The sequence below is a fragment of the Danio rerio genome, chromosome 24 (genome assembly GCF_052040795.2).
Source record: "Danio rerio strain M-AB ecotype USA chromosome 24, GRCz13ab, whole genome shotgun sequence".
In the NCBI taxonomy this organism is placed as follows: Eukaryota; Metazoa; Chordata; class Actinopteri; order Cypriniformes; family Danionidae; genus Danio; species Danio rerio.
The window spans coordinates 28,366,776-28,386,254 of NC_141044.1; the positions used below are offsets into that span (position 1 = coordinate 28,366,776).

General features: G+C 34.9%; 1 protein-coding gene across 25 annotated transcripts in view; it reads right to left on the reverse strand.

The window, feature by feature from the left end:
• Positions 1 to 19,479, reverse strand: part of phldb2b (pleckstrin homology-like domain, family B, member 2b) — a 74,388-nt gene that overhangs the window by 45,637 nt on the left and 9,272 nt on the right. For 13 of the 25 annotated variants that reach the window (XR_015525038.1, XM_087309613.1, XM_087309612.1 and 10 more), the window contains exons 2-5: positions 14,931 to 14,999; positions 14,736 to 14,859; positions 9,987 to 10,169; positions 2,196 to 2,315 (exon numbers count right to left, since the gene is read on the reverse strand). Coding sequence is in view for 24 of the 25 variants with exons in the window: in XM_087309613.1 (XP_087165739.1) it covers positions 2,196 to 2,315; positions 9,987 to 10,169; positions 14,736 to 14,859; positions 14,931 to 14,999 (496 nt within the window). In the remaining variant the exon portion in view is untranslated. Of the gene's footprint in view, positions 1 to 2,195; positions 2,316 to 5,908; positions 6,113 to 9,986; positions 10,170 to 14,735; positions 14,860 to 14,930; positions 15,000 to 19,479 lie in introns of those variants that run through there. The other 12 variants (XM_087309625.1, XM_087309624.1, XM_087309621.1 and 9 more) reach the window with 1 other exon arrangement.

A 19,479-nucleotide genomic window follows, 5' to 3' on the forward strand; every position in this document is an offset into this window, starting at 1 on the left:
TCTTTGGGAATTTTGCCCATTCCTCTTTGCAGTACCACTCAAGCTCTGTACAGCCATTTTTAGATCTCTCCAGTGATGTTCAATAGGATTTAGGTCTGGGCTCTGGCTGGGCCATTTAAGGACATTTACAGAGTTGTTGTGAAGCCACTCCATAGCTATTTTGGCAGTGTGCTTTGGGTCATTGTCCTGCTAGAGGATGAACCGTCGCCCCAGTCTGAGTTCAAGAGCACTCTGAAGCAGGTTTTCATTCAGAATGTCTCTGTACATTGCTGCATTCATCTTTCCCTCTATCCTGACTAGTTTTCCAGTTCCTGCTGCTGAAAACATCCCCACAGCATGATGCTGCTACCACCATCCTTCAATGTAGGGAAGGTATTAGCCTGGTGATGAGTGGGGCCTGGTTTTCTCCAAACATAACGCCTGGCATTCACTCCATAGAGTTCATTTTTAGTCTCATCAGACCAGAGAATTTTGTTTCTTATGGTCTGAGAGTCCTTCAAATGCCTTTTGGCAAATTCCAGGCGAGGAGTGGCTGTCTGGCCACTCTAGCATAAAGGTCTGATTGGTTGATTGCTGTACAGATGGTTGTCCTTCTGTAAGATTCTCCTCTCTCCACAGAAGAACTCTGAAGTTCAGAGTTTCAAAGATTAAACAAATCCCTGACTAAGGCCCTTCTCCCCCGATCACTCAGCTTAGATGGCCGGCCAGCTCAAGGAAGAGTCCTTGTGGTTCCAACCATCTTCCACTTAAGGATGATGGAGGCCACTGTTGCTCACTGGAACTATAAGAGGAGCAGAAATTTTTCTTTAACCTTCCCAAACCGTGAGGCAATCCTGTCTTGGATGTGTACAGACAATCCCTTTGTCTTCATGCTTGGTTTGTGCTTTGAAATGCACTGTCAACCCTGGGACCTTATATAGACAGGTGTATGCCTTTTCAAATCATGTCCAATCAACTGAATTTACCACAGCTGAATTATGCTTCTGAAACATCTCAAGAATGTTCAGTGGAAACAGAGTGTACCTGAGCTCAATTTAGAGCTTTACTGCAAAGGCTGTGAATACTACTGTACATGTGATTTTTCTGTTTTTTTTATTAATAAATTTGCAAAAATTAAAAAAGTTCATTGTCATTATGGGGTATTGTGTGTAGAATTTTGAGGAAATAAATTAATTTAATTCATTTTGGAATAAGGCTGTAACTTATCTTGAGGCTTGAGGTAATTTATCTGCATCTTCATGTACAGAAAATGAAGCAGAGATTGCTCAGAGTATTAATTCAGCTGTGTTAGATTGCATTGTCTGTAAAATAAATGTTTAGCACTCTTAAAATAATTCTGGGAAACATTTTAGAATAATGGTGCATTAGTTAATGTATTTACTAACATTTACTAATTATGAATAATCTTGTGTAGCATTTATTAATCATAGTTCCAATCCAATCTGGTGCTTGTTAACATTAGTTTATCCACTGTGTGTTAATATAAACAAACAATTAATCAATGTTATTTAACTTAATGTTAACTATTGTAAAAGAGATTAAAACATTCCATAGTAAATGTATTACTCATTCTTTGTTCATGTAAGTAAATACATTAACTGATGAACCATTATTTTAAAGTGTTAACGAATTTTGCTACATCAGAGGTTTAGATCAAATTGCACACAGTTAAAGAAGAGGTAACTGAAACCTTGTATCACACACACATACAGAGAGAGAGGCAAAGACAGAAGGAGAGAGAAAAGATTCCCCTTAAATGATGTTCTGGTATGTTGTGATATGGGATCTGGCGCTGTGTGTGTGTGTTTGTACTGGTTTTGGTGGTTTACAAAAACAGAAATTTTATGATGACATAGGTATGACATAAGTTTTACAACATCGAAGGTGGTTTATGAGGACATGTCTTGTGTCCTCATAATTTAAAATGCTTTAAAACATACTTAAGTCCTTTTGACATTCGAAATTTGCCACAGCTTTGCTGTGAGGGTTGGGTTTAGTGATGGGGTGGGTTAGTGCCATATAATAGGCGTTTTTTTAGTGTATAAAATTATTATTCCTATGCAGTGCTCATAAACTATTAATATTAATCAGTGGTTAGTTTCAGTTCCTGGTGAAGTTTGGGTGCAAAATATAGAGAGGTTACTAATGATAGAACAATATGTCAGTAGAAAGAGAAAGGGGGAGAGAGAGTTTACCTGTGCTGTACACCAGCGGAGAGACAGGACTCTTCTGAGGCAGCATGCTTTTCATACGGTTGGCTTCCTCGGGATGGTTAAAGCGAAAGATATAAGATTTACCTAGACAGAGTGTGTAACCTGAAGAGAGATAGAAAGAGAAATAAACACACAAATCAATTGAAGAAAGGTTAGATTAGTATTCATGTCACTCAAGTCCACAGTCCATTGAAACCCAAAAAACAAGAAGATAACAGAAGATAAGTTCATACACTATGATGCACCATGACACAAAGCTCAAATAATCTCAAAATGGTTTCTTCAACATTACAGTGCATTCACTAAACTCAAATGACCTCCACGGTCACCAGATCTCAATGCAAAAGAGCATCTTTGGGATGTGGAGGAAAGGATGTGGAGCCAACAAATCTGCAGCAACTGTGTGATTCCATCATGGCAATGTGGTATAAATAACATTTTGAGGGAAAGCTAGAAGACAGAGATGAAGCTAAAATGTGAAATCTTCAAAACATTATACCCTTTAATGAATCTTTCAGTCATACAATTCAATTATGCTAATTGTCACTCAGCAACAGGATAAGAAAGGCATGTTTCGCTATAAAAAACTGTCTTAGACATCATTCTCTTATTGTTTCTACGTAGATTACTATGTCCAGAGGGTCTGGGTCTGCTCTCTCCACTAATCTGAAATCAGAGACCACAGAACGGCAGATGGATGCAAGCCCGGAAAAAAGTCATAGAAAGCGGAATAACAGCTCATGGAAAATATGTAGGACCTTTTTCCTCCACACTGAAACCCCAAAATATTTGCTTCAATGCTCTGTTTGCTGGAAGCAAGGATATAGATGGAGACGAAACTTGTGTGAGAGCTTAAGAGAAAACAGTTTCATCAAAACATTTTGAATGAGAAATAAATAAATAAATAAATAAAAGCAACGCAGTGGCGCAGTAGGTAGTGCTGTCGCCTTACAGCAAGAAGGTTGCTTTTCTCCCCGCGTTCGCGCTGGTTTCCTCTGGGTGCTCCGGGGTCCACCACAGTCCAAAGACATGCAGTTCAGGTGAACTGGGTAGGCTAAATTGTCCGTGTATGAGTGTGTATGGATGTTTCCCAGAGATGAGTTGCAGCTGGAAGGGCATCTGCTGCGTAAAACATATGCTGGATATGTTGGCGGTTCATTCCGTTGTGGCGACCCCAGATTAATAAAAGGAATAAGCCGAAAAGAAAATGAATAAATGAATGAATGTGTGAACTAAATAAATAAATACATTTACTTCAGATTTCAAAGCAGAAACCTACATGTTTTTCCAATACTTTTACTTATCAAAACAGTTCATCCAACTACATTTTAAGATTTTTACTTAAAGATTTTTAGCAGAAACTGTGGTCCTTTGTGATCCATAAAATGCAAGTCAATGTCTACTACCACTGACTAACTTTGAGCGTTAAAAACAAACCCATGCATATATATGCAATAATATTAATATCCTTGACTCCTAGGGATAAATAAAGGTCTTAGGAAGCAAAACAATCAGTCTGGGCAAGAATCTGAACATTATTTACAACATTATTGCCTTTAATCCACAGCCTTGACTAACGGTGATGTTCCATTGAACCCTGCAATGGTTCAGTAGTAGGTTACATTTTGTTTGTTTGCCCTGGAATTTTCTCACAGATGAAACCCCAAGCTGCAAAGGTGAAGAGTTCTCTGAACGTCTTCTGTTATTAACATGCCAAACCTTTGACATTTAGTCTCCTAAATCTGTCCCACACATTACAGGGTTTGGTGCACTGACAGAAATTGTCTTCTCTGGACTTCCCTTTAATGTGTCACAAAATGGACAAATACAGCTTGAGCAGCGGGATGCACTGATTTCATAACAACAGATGGACACAATGTGCAGGAAAATAAAACCTTGAGTCAGTCAACACTCTTCCATAGGCATAACACGTCCAGAGAAACACTCAGCAGTCATGAAACAGAAATATAAACAGACACACGTGTGTGTGCGCACACACACTCGTAAGTGTTTAGTCTACACAGCTGTTCTCCTAGGGCTAAATAAATACACTTTCAAAAGAATAAAGATGTACGCATCTAAGCTTGGCACCCAAGGTGACTGACTTACAATTCTGTTTCATCTACATCCATGCAGAATACATTTGTGTAGGTTCATAAAAGCGTTTCCAAGACTTTCATAAAAGGAGTTTACAGTTGTAGTTTATTGCAAGTCTTTTCCTGCCCTTCTGTCCCACAAATGAATCCACAAACACAGCTGCTTCATCTTATAAACTCTCTCTTCTAAAGTCAGTCTTGAATTCAAAATAAGAACCCTTTGATCACATAATCAAATGTGCATGTTACTTTATGAACAGCTCCTTGCTCAAATTATTGGATTAAATCGGCACCACAAGGAAACAATCTTTGGGTACAATGAAACATTTATGATACGTTTAAATTAGAAGGGAGAAAAAGTTACAGTCGTAGCAAGGATATTAGCAGTAACTGCTTATTAATAAAGAAAAAAATAAAGTTTTGCCATTTTGCTTACTGTCAAAGTTTAAGTGTAACTACCCTATAGACCATTTTGATGGATATAAACAATAACAATGGTCCTTACGTATTTTCTGTTTTACATTTTTTATTTCCATATAGCTTCCAAGAATACAAAACCGTCCACAAATTGATAAATAATGCTATGATAGCTGTTTTATTGTGAAGGTATGATTAAATTGCCTCTTGTTATAGCTATGAAATAGTTTGATAACAAGCAGGAAATGTTTATGGGCCAATGACATCCCTGCATTAAAATGGTCTTTATAACAGACATATTATTATTACATGTTATAAAATAGAATCTTATGATTCGAATGGCCAGTCTCTCATTAATAGTTTACTACACTCTAAAAACAATAAGAAATTTAAGCCTAAATATGGGTAAAATATGGACAATCCCAACTCTTAGGATAAAAATGTAATGTAAAATTTTAACCCAGTGGTGCTGTTTGTCTAATGTCTGGATTTTACCCCTGCTTGGATTGAAACAACCCAACATATTTTGTTTGCCTGCAAATATTAAATAAAGCTGACTGGCATCATAACCTCAAGACTTAATTTGCAATAATTAACCCAGCATATTTTGTCTGCCTGCATCCATTAAATAAAGCTGACTAGCATCATAACAGACTTAATGTACAATAATTATGCCTCCTAAATGTTTACCACATTAATGAAATAATTCCAATAACATTCTTTTGAATAGTATATCATCACCTACCAGTACTACTACCATTTATGAATATTACGTCCATCAAACAGGCAGTACTTAATTATTTACAGTAAGATCCAGATGTTTGAACTTGAACTCGTAACGTGAAAATGTGGGATTATTACTAAAGATCCGGAAAAAAACAATATTTCTCAGTTGTCAAATATACGTCACGTACGCCAGTAAAATATTGTAATATTTAATACATTGTAAATGTAAAAATGTAATAAATAAATGTAAAGTTTTTAACATACAATCACAAAAACACAGTTTCACGAATTAATTATCAATTGACACAAATGACGTGACACACCAATGTGAACGAGCACGTCGTTTATCGTAACAGATGTAACTTTACTTCACAGTTCTTGCAGCGTGTGTTATAGTCTAATCCACACAATTATCTGGAAAGAAAATGATGAATGATAAAAGAAAGCAAAACAAACCTTTCAGGAAGTCCCATTAAGCGAGTACCTCAAAACATTAGCGGAGGTCTGTAGCCAATTAGTGTTTCACGCCGAAAAGCAAAGGCATCATGTAAACTCGCGTGCGTTTCTCCGTCCGCTCGTGCGTCTCACGCGACCGCTTCTCTTTCCTCCACTACTGTCCTGAGGTCAGTGAGAACAGCACAAACGCTGAAAACCCGTCCTAAAGGGGTGGTGCTCTGTACACACTCAAGTACAACTTGGGAGGGAAGTCTTGCTAATTCACTGAAGCTGTTGACGCTTTTAAACGTAAGTCAAGACTTTTAATTATCTGCCTCAGTGATGCATTCAACTGTGAACACAATCTTGATACGTACACTGCTTGGTGAAGCAAACTCGTGAGTGAAAGGTGATTTAACCCCTCCCCCTCTACTTTCTTTGTCTGCCTACTCAGAGATAAAGTTACCTGAGAGAAACATTAATGAAATAAGTTGAGGTCAGACACTGCTTTCAAGATATAGTGCTGAACTCTGAATGATGTGCCTGATGAGTGATATTTTGTGCAACTCTGTAACTGAAATCAATTGTTCCACTTGCACAAGACTAAGCATATCATCTTGTTCAAGTTTTTGACCTTTCTGCATCATCATGTGAATGCCAGCACAGCTCTACCACCAACCTTCACCAATCATGATGCAGACGACAAGAAATCTGATTTCAGGCAGGCTCAAAAGTCAATGGTATAAATAGATGTTTGTATAAAATCAAGTAACTTTAGGGGATTGCAAACTTTTTAGTAAGGACCTGAAAAATGTGAAATGACCAGCCTTAACCAATATGAAATAATTTTTACATTTGAGTGCTTTCATATTGTTGAAGCTTTGAAATAAAAAAAAAATAAAAAAATATATGTATATATTGCTGAAGGCTGGTCCCTCATATTTTGCAGGTCCTTGTTCCAAACAGCATTTTTATAGTTCAATATACTTTATAAATACAGGCCTATTTGGTGTATTTATTCAACATTTTTTTATTGCAAAAAGATACAACAAATTTTCTTTATTAAAACCCATGAATTTTTAAGGTATGTCTGATAATGTTATTTTTTTTTCTTCTGAAGAAAGTCTTATTTGTTTTATTTTGGCTAGAATTAAAGCAGTTTAAAAAAATTTAAAACCATTTTAGGGTCAAAATTATAAGCCCCTTTAAGCTTAATTTTTTTGGATAGTCTACAGAACAAACCATCGTTATACAATAACTTGCCTAATTACCCTAAACTGCCTAGTTAACCTAGTTAAGCCTTTAAAATGCCAGTAAAATATTATTACGGTTAAATGTTAGGGATATATATATATATATATATATATATATATATATATATATATATATATATATATATATATATATATATATATAGTATATGAGTGGTGTTTTTGATAAAAGGGGTTTTCTGATTCTTACATACCAGACACATTAGTCAGAATTAGATAACTACCCAACAGACACATCTAGTCTGAAACAGCCTAATAATAGGTTAAGTCTGACTCTGAACATAGAATTTGCCAATCAAATGAAGTTTTGCAATTGCCCGGGGGAAGGTGACGTCACTTCTTTCATCACAGTGACTGCTGGAGTTTGAACCGTCTTCATGTGAGCTCCACTGATTTATTATTTCACGCTCTGCAGCTCTTGTGCTTTAAAGTGTTGAGAGTTAAGCCAGGTCAAATAACTCGCATGCAGGTCCTTGTTGTGATACAGATGTATGAGTTTCCTTACAACTGCAGTTTTACATAAAACAAAAATAAATTTGTCTTAATTTGCATCACAGTCGTGTCTATTGACAATTCCTCCCACAGAAACAAAGACACATTTCACAATCCCGTCAATACTTGCACTCCACCACTGTAAAGTGTGAGAATAAGTCTGGTAAATGTTTATCTGACTCGCTCTCACTGAGATGTGAAAGAAAATACGCATAGAGAATGATGGATCATTTGTTGAGGAGCTTGGAGAGGCTGAAGAATGCAGGAATTGCAGAGAAAATACAACCTTGGGGAAGAAAAAAATCTGAGCTTGGTAGCTCTAACGCTTCTGGAAGCTCTGAGTCACAGCACTGCATTAATACAAGATCCCAAGCCACACCAATTAAACTTTGCGTCACGTCCAAAACCCAGAAACCCTGCTGGAAACACACATTATGTCTTTCCAATACATAACACACTTCATTCCCAGGTCATAAACCTCTTCCCTTTTTCATTTACTCAGATTCACTCTGTGTTTTCCAAAGTAAACAAACACAAACATGCATGTGTAATAGTGTGTGAAAAATGGGTAGTACTGACAAATAGGCAGTAAAAATGCTTTTGTTGTAAAACACTATTTTAGGGAAATAAAACTGCTATATTTATGTAGTTTGATGTTTGAGTATAATATAAGGGGTCGCTAACCAGCGATGCAACGATTATAGGTTTTGGTTGTACATTTATTGGATATGGAAAAAGAATTAATTTGTTAATTTCAGAACACTACTAGTTTAGAAAATCACATGAAAACTCTTTATACTTTAAAAAGTTATTTATTGCTGCTCAGTAACCAAATAATACAGGTCAAAACAATAATGGAAAAAAAACAAAACAATATTGGGTTATTTCGACACTGGTGCTAATTCAATACTTTAAAAATGTTTCCGGTTCCAAAACTTTTGAGCCAAAAAATTATAATAAAAAAATAAAAATAAAATAAATAAATAAATATATATATATATATATATATATATATATATATATATATATATATATATATATATATATATATATATATATATATATTTATATATATATAATTTAAATTGAACATTATAATTAATGTTTAAAGTATACATCAATTCCTATTTTATATATTGAATTACATTACTTTATTTCTTTTGATCCTTTGTTTGTTGGATGTGATTATTACTGTGCGCTTTGCCTACTATATCTAAGCAACAAGAACAAACGCATAACATTGACAACCGTGTCCGTAACCCTCAAAGTTGTTTAGAATGAATTGTTTAGAGATAGTGTGACCCAACGGGTACCTTTGTATACCTTTGATGTACCCCTTCATGCTTACGTCCATGTCGCAGCACCAGTGGCACTGAAATTATTTACTTTATCAATTCTTTCACAGATTTTTTTGTTTAAAAGTTTTACTTTTATTTTTTTTTACTGAAAAGTACCATAAAATATTCTATGGTATGACATAGCAAAGTTGAAGGAAACAACACTTAATATTTTACAATAGGGTGAGAGTGATTTATCTTCACTGTTGGACACTCATCTTCATATAGTGCTATTTATTTTATATGAAATTATGAATAATAAATACATTTTTTTCTCCATGACATGTTGGACTTTTTGCACATTTTCAATAAACAGGGGTGTCACACCAAAGTACAACAAAACGTAACAATTTTATAGTGGCACTGGTTAAAAAAGTTAAATATGTGATAAATTCTGAGACAAAAACTTAACAGGGGCACATGATGAACTTCACAAGGGGGCTTCAGTCACATGATCTTAAAGTTGAAGTTTTACGTAAAATTTCCAAATTTAACAGTTATTATAGTGTCACACCAGAGGACATGGTTTCAGTGACAAATGTAAATGTAAGTTCCTATGTTTTTTTTTTAATGTATAGATAAAAAATTACTTAAATAGCCACTTTATAACCATAATGGTTTAATGATTTTCTTTTCAAACTATGTTTGAGAGTCACACCATTGGACATTTTTAAGATTTTACTCAAAAATGTAAAAAAAACAATGTTATTATTATTTACTTGTTTATTTATTTTTAAATATTTTTTTACTGTTATTATGATTTTCTGGGATGGGATAGGTTAGGGGAATGTTTTTTAAAATGTGAAAAACTTTGAGTGTTTTTTTAAAGTGTTTTTTTTAATAAAAAGAGATCCATGGAAGAAAAATAAATGTTTGAAAAAAGAAAACTATTTAAAGCATTTTAAATGATGACAGTATTTACAATTATTTTAGTCATGTGTGACAATAAAAATGCAATTACACATCAACAACTCAAATGCATTTGAAGTTCCTGGTTACCTTGTGTGAGTTGTGTTGGTCTGCTTACAGGGACTCCATCGAGTGAACACAGGTGTCCGCAGGGGTCAAGGGTGACGACCCCTCCGCTGTTTTCAATCCTGCAATGTTCCGCTTCAATGCCCGGACCCTCAATAGTGATGTCCTGAGGTACAGGGGCGTCATCGCGACCTATGCGTGTCACTCCTAGAAAATAAAGACACTCGTTTTGTAAGTATGAGATTTGTGAGTTTAATTTGTATTAATATTGGTGGTAAAAAATGCAAGGCTACACGAGTCTGCGTTTGATTAGTTCATCTGTAAATCTTGCATGTTGTTCTGGTGTTCGTTCAGCCGACAGCTTTATTGAGTGCTGAAATAAATCTCACCAACTGTGAGGCTTTTACGTCTTTACCTCCTGGGGACTTTTGAAATTGAATTTTGATGAAAATGCTCATTTTAGAGTACTGGGGGATTTTCAGGTTAAGTTAAATCCTGATCAAGGATCTAGATTAAAATTAGTACAAGTATAGTTATATGTGTGTGTGTGTATTCACAATGAAGAAAATGTGTGCTTGTACTAAGGGGTATGACACATTATACTGTATGTTCTAAGTAGTCAAATACTGTGTATTTGAAGACAAAATGATTAGCCGTCCTGTTAATTGTTTCTTTTTCAAGTATTTCCCAATTTCTATAAATATTTAAAATATATATTTTTTTCACAGTATTTTCAATAATATTTGTTATTTTTGGAGAAATTTTTATTTGTTTTATTTTGATTAGAATAAAAGCAATTTAAATAAAAAAAACATTTTAAGGTCAAAATTATTAGCCACCTAAAGTAATAGATATATTTTTTTGTCTACAGAACAAACCACTGTTATACAATGATTTGCCTAATCACCCTAACATGTTAACCTAATTAAGCCTTTAAATGTCACTTTAAGCTGAATTCTAGTATAATGATGATGATGATGATGATGATGAACAAAGCCTTTATTTGTCACATGCACTTTTACATGTAGCGAAATTGGACCCCTCTGACCATACACAAACATCCCACATTTCAGGGGGAAGACAGGTCAGACAAGAGGTAGCTTTAGAAAGAGGAAATCAGATACAGTAGGTAAAAGGGAGGAGAAAAAACCTTCGCTACAGAGTTCTCCCTGTGTCCATATGGGTTTCCCCCGGGTTCCCCAGTTTCTTTCCATCGTCCAAAGATATGCGTCATATATAAACGGACTAAGCCAAATGGGCACCATACTCTAGCTCCCAGCATCAGTATTTTTTTCTTTCTCAAAGTAGTTCACCTCAGCCACTTCAGCAGGGGAGTTTTCGAGATCCCTGAGCTCAATCTCACCTCTCGCTGTGCAAACGTCCTGGGTTCGAGGATCCCTTGAGCTTAGAGCTCTCTCCCGGGACAGCATGCCAAACAAGCTTATTGTAAATCATCAGCTAAGTGTGAACTTTTGAAACAGAAATTGTGGGAAACAAAATATACAGGGGGCTAATAATTCAGGAGGGCTAATAATTTTCACTTCAACTGTATGTATATAATTATCTGTGACACGTCATGTATTGTTAATGTCCATTGGTCTACTTCAGATGCATGCAGATTACAATTTATGAAGGATTTTAGGAAAAGGAGTTTTTTTTGCCATTTACTATACATTTACTATCATCACCTAAAATTTCCATCAGAAATCATCCATTCTAATTGTTTTTAATGAGAGCCCTCTTTGTTTTATTCACATTTTGTCATCTCTCAGGCGGCACGGTGGCTTAGTAGCTAGCTCTGTCGCCTCACAGCAAGAAGGTCGCTAGTTCGAGTCCCAGCTGGATCAGTTGGCATTTCTGTGTGGAGTTTGCATGTTCTCTCCGTGTTGGTGTGGCTTTTTTCTGGGTGCTCTGGTTTCTCCCACAGTCCAAAGACAGGCGTTATAGGTGTTAAACTGAGGTACCGACTATCTGGGGTCGGGGAAAATCCCAGGATGTCCTTCGAAAACGAGTAGAGTTTAACCTCGGTATCCTGGCCAAATTTGCCCACTGGCCTCTGTCTATCATAGCCTCCTAATCATCCCCATATCATAATTGGCTTCATCACTCTCTCTTCTCTCCACCATTCAGTCTGGCGCAATATGTCTGTCGTCTCAACATCCAGGTGGATACTACACAATGGTGGTCGTTGAGGAGATTCCCCCTAATGTGTAAAGTGCTTTGAGTGTTTAGAAAAGCGCTATATATGTAAGGAATTATTATTATTATTAAAACTTATGCTGGATAAGTTGGCGGTTCATTCCCCTGTGGCGACCCCTGATGAATAAAAGAACTAAACCGAAGTAAAATAAATGAATGAATGTCATCTGTCAGTAAATAGGTTGAAGATCTAAATTACATAAAATTAAAGTGATACATTTTTTTAAATGGGTTTGAAATCTGAATTTTTCAATGCTTTAGTATACAATTGCCAATATTTAGCTGTTTCACATAATTCTACGCCATCACCAATGCTAGATAAAAATATTCATAGCACTTTTTTTTTTCGCATTTGTGTCAATTTTATTCACAGTCTAGATAAATGTTTCTGGCATGGAGACACACTGCTGTAAAGAATGAGGTGTGTGTGTGTGTTCTAAATCTCCACTCTCCTCTGACCTCTGCTGGCACACACACTCAACCAGTGACGCAAGTCGCCCAGTTACAGATTGACTTCAACACCTCACAGTCTATGGCTAGCGGAAATGGTCAAATATTTGCTCTTTTTATATCAAAACATAATTAACCTCTCTTGAAATAGCAGGTCTAAACCTGTCTTTGTGTGTGTTTGGTTCTGTAATAATAACTGTGACTTTATTGCTCATTCCCGCTGGGAGGAAGTCAGCTTGACTTCTTGTCCTGTCTCTATTCTGATAGGTTGCATACTTCATTTCCTGCGCCATTCTCAGATTGCATTCCCCTGTTTACTATAGTGACCGTGATAAGATGAGCGAAGTATGAGCTTTATGTGTGCAGAAGTGAACAATCTTGATCGCATGGAAGCCAGGGATGGAACAATTACAGGTTTCACAATTAACCTTAGTCAAAATTTCTGAAGGTTTTTTGGTGTAAAACCATTAATAGTGATACTGTTCCAAATTTTAATTATCATTAAAGGAATAAAGTTCACTTAAAAATGAAAATTGTCATCATTTACTCATCCACTACTTGCTCAAGATTGTAGATATATTGATATATATAGAAGATATGTCAAAGAATGTTGGGGAAATTTTATTTTATTTTTTAATTTCTATGGATGTTAATGGCTGCTTTTCCAACATTCTTCATAATGTTTTGTTGTGTTCAACAGAAGAAAGACCTACCACTTCAGTGTGAGTAAATTGTAAGTACATTTTCATTTTCGGTAGAAATATCCTTTTAAAACCACGTTTTGGAAAATCCTGCACAGCCAGAATCAGTTTTTTATTGCAGATGCAGCATGCCGTCTATATGGGTGGATATATTTATATATACCACTTGTAACTAATGTGAATCTTCCCCATAAAAAGAAAATCTACATTTATTGTACCTTTATCACATGCAGAATTTCACAATTAAACTGTAAACAATTAGATGGACATAAAGCATGTATTTCTGTTTTAAAATCTCATGTCAATTATCTTGATACTAATTTCCTCCAATTCCATTTCAAATGCATTCAATACAAGAGACGCATCACAAAGTTGCATTTAAATAAAGCAAGAGCACAGTGTTCATGGTGATGCAAGAGTGCTGTAAAGTTTTCTAAATCATTGCTGTTGAAGCAAATATATAATTGATAATATATAATATAGTTGAAAATATATCATTAGGTTCATTATTGGCTTTATACTGTATATATTTTTTGAAAATTAACACATTTTATTTAATGTTATGGTAAAAGTCATGTGAAAACCTGGTAGGCTTACCTTTTATTTTTTTTATTTTTATATCTAATTGCTACCAAAGTACTGGTTCTTATGCTAATGTGTAAATTCAAATACCTATTGAATGACCCAAGTGGTTCCTTGATGCATCAAAATTACAGATAATATAAATACTCAATATTTGAGAGAATGCAAAACCACTGAAATAGGCTGTTTTATTTCTCATTAAGATGGTAAATAAATGATAAGTGCAGTGTGAATCAACATTTGATAGCATGGCTGGAAAGCATAACAGCCCTGGAACATCAGGCTAGCAATTTTGCGAGCCCTCTACTGTTAATTAAAACCTACATTCAGAAAAATTTAACTCACAGAAATACACATTAATGTTCTTTATGATCATAAAACAGCACAGAGCTACAAATATTATATGTTGATTATTAATTTTCAGATATAATACAGAAATGCTTTGTTTGTGTATCAGTTCTGAATAAATATTTTCATCTCATTTTAATATAACAGAGCTAATACTGATAACTGATATGTACTTTTCACCCCATTACATCTCTAGTGTAATCAGAGACAGGTGGACCCTCTTTAGGGCAAAGACTAAATAAAACACACCTGCTTCCGGCATGGGGAATATTACATTAGAAAAACCCCATCCTTCCTCCTCCTTCCTTTTACGATAACCTAAGCTCGCCAGCAACAAAAAAAAGCCACATGGATCCACTATTTTATGAAGGCACACATAGATGGAGGGTCACATCTATTCTTTGCAGGCTATTGTTCATGGATATTTGGGTTTGTGTGAAGGAGGGATGATCATGTGATAAGACAAGTCAAACAGAGAGACAAAAGCTCATACCCTCTTTCAGCGGTAGAAGAGTAATGGCCACACTGAGTCTTCCACTGCCCAGACTGACCAGATGAGGGGTTGCAGTTTGTACCTTCAGTCCTTTTCCTGTATCAATCAAATCCAACGGTGGACTCTGAAAAAAAGTATTCAAGTTCATTAAAAGTTCCCGAGTCAAAATAAAGTGCTTAAATATGGTCTGCTTACTTTAGGAGAATTGAAGCTCTGGTCTGACTCGGGTTCGAGGATACTTGCAGGACAGTTTGCCTCTGTGTCCTGTACCACACAAGGAGAACAAAGGGCTGATATGTTTAAATGTACACATGCTTGTTGTATAACTTTGAATATAATTGTCAAGAGATTTACAGACTTTTTCCTCACTTAAAATTGTTTTTGTTTTAGGTGGAGTAGCAATATGTTCATGATTCTCTTTTGTCATACAAAAAAGTGAGTGCAGACATTGTCAAACTACTATCTATCTATATATATATATATATATATATATATATATATATATATATATATATATATATATATATATATATATATATATATATATATATATATATATATATATATGGTGGCTTTGTCTTAAAGTTTTAAGAAATTTGAAACAAGCATAGTTAAAAAAATACATATATGTTAGCATGTTTCTAGCATGGATTGGCATGTTTTTTGCAAGGCTGTTAATAGAGGGTTCTGAGTAGTTGCTAATGGGTTGCTAGGGTGTTATGAATGGTTGCTAGGGTGTTTTGACTGTTTGTTAAGGTGTTCATCCCAACCAATGGTGTGACGAATCCAGCCATGAAAAGCATCAACTGCTATATCTCCTTTATGCATCTTCAATAGCTTGAGAAGGGGTGGATTCTGGTTATACACTTTCCATCCCCAGGCAGAAAAAAAAATTCTTAATAGGTTTGAGGAATGGAGAATATGGAGGAGATAAACAACTAAAAGACGTGAACAAGTTATGAATCAGATGAGCTCTGATTTCTAAATCGCACTTATGTGTGACAGGTGTTTACCCATGTGATTCATTCAGAGGGCAACTGACTTTACAATTTTGAATGACATTGTGTTCCCTGTAAAAACAAGAGATTTTCTGCATGAAAAGTGTGCCAAATGCTGAGAATTGTGTGTAGTGTTTTTAAAAAACTGTTTTAAACCTGCAATTTGAGTGTAAAGCAGGAATTGGTTCAGAGGGTTGCATCAGTTACATGTTGTAGTCATTGTGTCTGAAGTACAAGTAATTGTGTGTAAACAACTGAAAAAAACTGTAATCGTGCTTGTTTGAAGATAAGGTTTGGTCTTTAATGGTATAAGAAAATGGAGCAAGGGTTCAGAAAATGTGTTTTAGTTAATTAGTTGTTTTAGTAGTTTTTTTTTTTTAATCAAGAAAAACTGTAATAAGTATACCATCCAAAAAAGGGAGACAATTAATTTTTATTTATATGCTTATCATGGGGGCATTTATTTGATCATAATACAATTTAAAATAAAAGTATTCTATGCAAATTTTGTTCTGAAGCTTTCAGAGAAGGATTAAACATCTAATTTTACTTTTGGAGTAGCTAAATCTGATTTGCACCTCAAATATTTGCATAAATTGGCATGGTGGAAAGGAAAAAGAAAGAAAGAGAAAGAAAGAAAGAGAAAGAAAGAAAGAAAGAAAGAGAAAGGGAAAAAGAAAGAAAGAAAGAAAGAAAGAGAAAGGGGAAAGAAAGAAAGAGAAAGAAAGAAAGAAAGAAAGAAAGAAAGAAAGAAAGAAAGAAAGAAAGAAAGGAAGAAAGAAAGAAGGAAAGAAAGTAAGGCATATCTTGCTTTCATTTTTGACTGCATATTTTTCTATTAACTAATGCCAAATGTTTTCTGAATTTCATGTAGCAACCATTGCAGCAATGCTTGGCAGCCTTAGACTTCTGTTTCATGGAGAAAAGCAGCATGAACATTCTTCACTATTCATTTTCCCCCATAGAATATGAGTTGGAGAGGTATAAAGGTAAGTAAGTAATTGACTAACCCCTTAAAATGTCCCTAATCATCTGCATTGTCCTCTCCAGTATGATGTTTACAAAAACACACTTCAGCCCACATCAGCAAACACTTGCTAGCTATCTGTCAGTTCTAGTTTGAACACCACTGACTGAATCCAGATAAGGCAAAAGCTATTATGTTTAATGGCACACCAGTAACAAGATAGTAGTTCAGAGACCCTCACAAACAGCCCCTGAGGGCCATAAACATCAGAGTGAACACACTTGCAGTCTCTAATCCAGCTTTACATGTTACACAGGTCACAATGTGTGTGAAAACCAGTCCACGGGGGACAAAAAAACAACAGAGAGTGGGAGGAAAAGGCAGGAATGTTCCATGCCTACTATTTCCCACGAGTCATTGGGAGTGTTTGGCATACCATGCCAGTGGAGATGTAGTGAGAAATGGCTCTTGCCACCCTAGAGTTAGCATACAAAGAGGCCCAGACGTTTAAGCTAACCTCACTTACCCACAAACACATGCACATGCAGACTCCGAACACCAAAAGAGGGTTTTAGGCATCAAAACAATGTGTAATTTTAGTTATTTTCCCATTGCATGTCCTGCCCCCCCCCACCCCCTTCAACAAATAACTTAATACATTTAGACACAATTAATGTATTCATTTCAACCAGTTAGGCTAAACATCAAACTAAATGGATGAATGCCAGCTTACAGGGTTTCTGCAGGGTCTTAAAAAGTTTTAAAATTTCTTAAAACTCAAAATCCAAATTTTAGGCCTTAAAAAGTCTTCATTTACTGCAATACTGTGTTTTAGGTCTTATTTAAAAAAAAAAAAAAAAAAAACAGGTCTTATTTTTCCTGTGTTCATGTATTCCTGCCCAATCTGTCCAAAACCCATACAATCATCAACAAAACATCTTAATAAAACTTTAACAATTTTATTTAAAAAGGTAATTTTAAACTTTATTTATCATAATGGTTGAATTATCTTCTTTACAATAACATTTGTTAATACAATGTAAATTATATTTATACAATGTAAATTTTATACAGTAAATACTAGTTCTCCATATATTTACTGCTGACGACACTGACCTGGACAGATTGTTGTCCATAGATTTAGTTTATTGTAGTTTTTAAACCTTTTAAAACTTTTGTTCATGTTTTATTATTATTTTTAAGAAGTTTATGTTGGGAAAAAGTGTATGTATACAAGTAGAGCTTGCTTGTTTTTACACAATATTTAAAATATTTAGCTTAGAAATAAAATCTAAAATATTGTAATTGTTTATTATTAATGTATTATGAGTATTAAATTATAATAATTTGTTTTGATAGGTCAAGTAAAAATCTTTTTCATCTGGGTCATTTGAAAAGTTATTTTGCCTTAAGCGCATAATGAGTCTAAAATTTTATTCATAATGGTCTTAAAATGGTCTAAAAAAGTCTTAAATTTAACTCTGTGAGACTTGCAGAAACCCTGAGATTAAAACGAAGGGTTTTCGATCACATTTTATAGTACAGCACATGCGTACTTATTTTAAAAAGTATATAATGTACATATATAGGGAGTTAAGGTCAAGGTTAGTTTCAGGGGTAGTTTAAGTTATAGTATAGTTTTTACACATTAATACACAGTACTTTTCTGAACCATTTCTGTTGCAAGTTACTATATGAAGTCACAATGTGAGTCAATTTCCGCTATCTTTAAAATGATAAAAAAATATATATTTTTATATTTTGCAATGGCAATTATACATTTAACAGTTTTTAACTTATTCTCGCCATTCTCTGTGTGTCATTCCTGATATGCCTAAGAGGAACTTCTAACCATTACTGCCTCACGCTGTTCCCGTTTCCTCAGATACAAAACTGATTTCCTGAATGAGGTCACTGCTGTTTAAACACCCTCATTTCCAATCCACACGTCAGGGTCCAATAAGAGCACCCACAGCCACACTTCTATACTACTGTTCGCCATACTGGTAACATGTTTACATTAACGTTCTGTTTGTAAGTTTGACCACAGATACTTAAAAAAAAAAAGACTAAAAATGCAAGTATAAGTTATTTTGATGGCCCCCTTTAGACATCATGTTGACTTCATACACTACTTGACAAAAGTATTGTTGCCTTTCAAAATTTTAGGAACAACAAATAATAACTTGACTTCTAGTTGATCATTCGGTATCAGAAGTGGCTTATATGAAAGATCTCAGGCTGTCAATGTTGACATCCTCTCTGCAGATCTCTTGCACACCCTCATACTGAATGTAACCCCAAACCATGATTTTTCCTTGACTGATTTCTGTGAGAATCTTGTGCCCATGCGGGTTCCAATAGGTCTTCCCAATCATCACAAATATTGCAGATGCAGTTCAACAGATGATTCATTGGAAAAATCTACCTTCTTCCACTTTTTCTAATGATCAACTAGCAGCCAAGTTATTATTTGTTGCTCTTACAACTGGGATCGGCGACAATACTACATCCTACATTCCAACTTGGAGTTATTTTATTGATGGTCTCACAAGAGACATTATAGTGACTATAATGATTTTTGCTTGTTAGCTTATTCCATTAAGCTTATTCCCAACCCTTAACTATCTACTAATACTGCAATGAGAGTTAGTTGATAGTTTGCATACTTTAGTTAACAAAATGTTTAAAAGGCAGCTATAAAATAAAGTGTAACAAAAATGTTTTTTTATTCCACATTTAGCATTGCCTAATAAAGGCATGTGGTAAAACAAACATT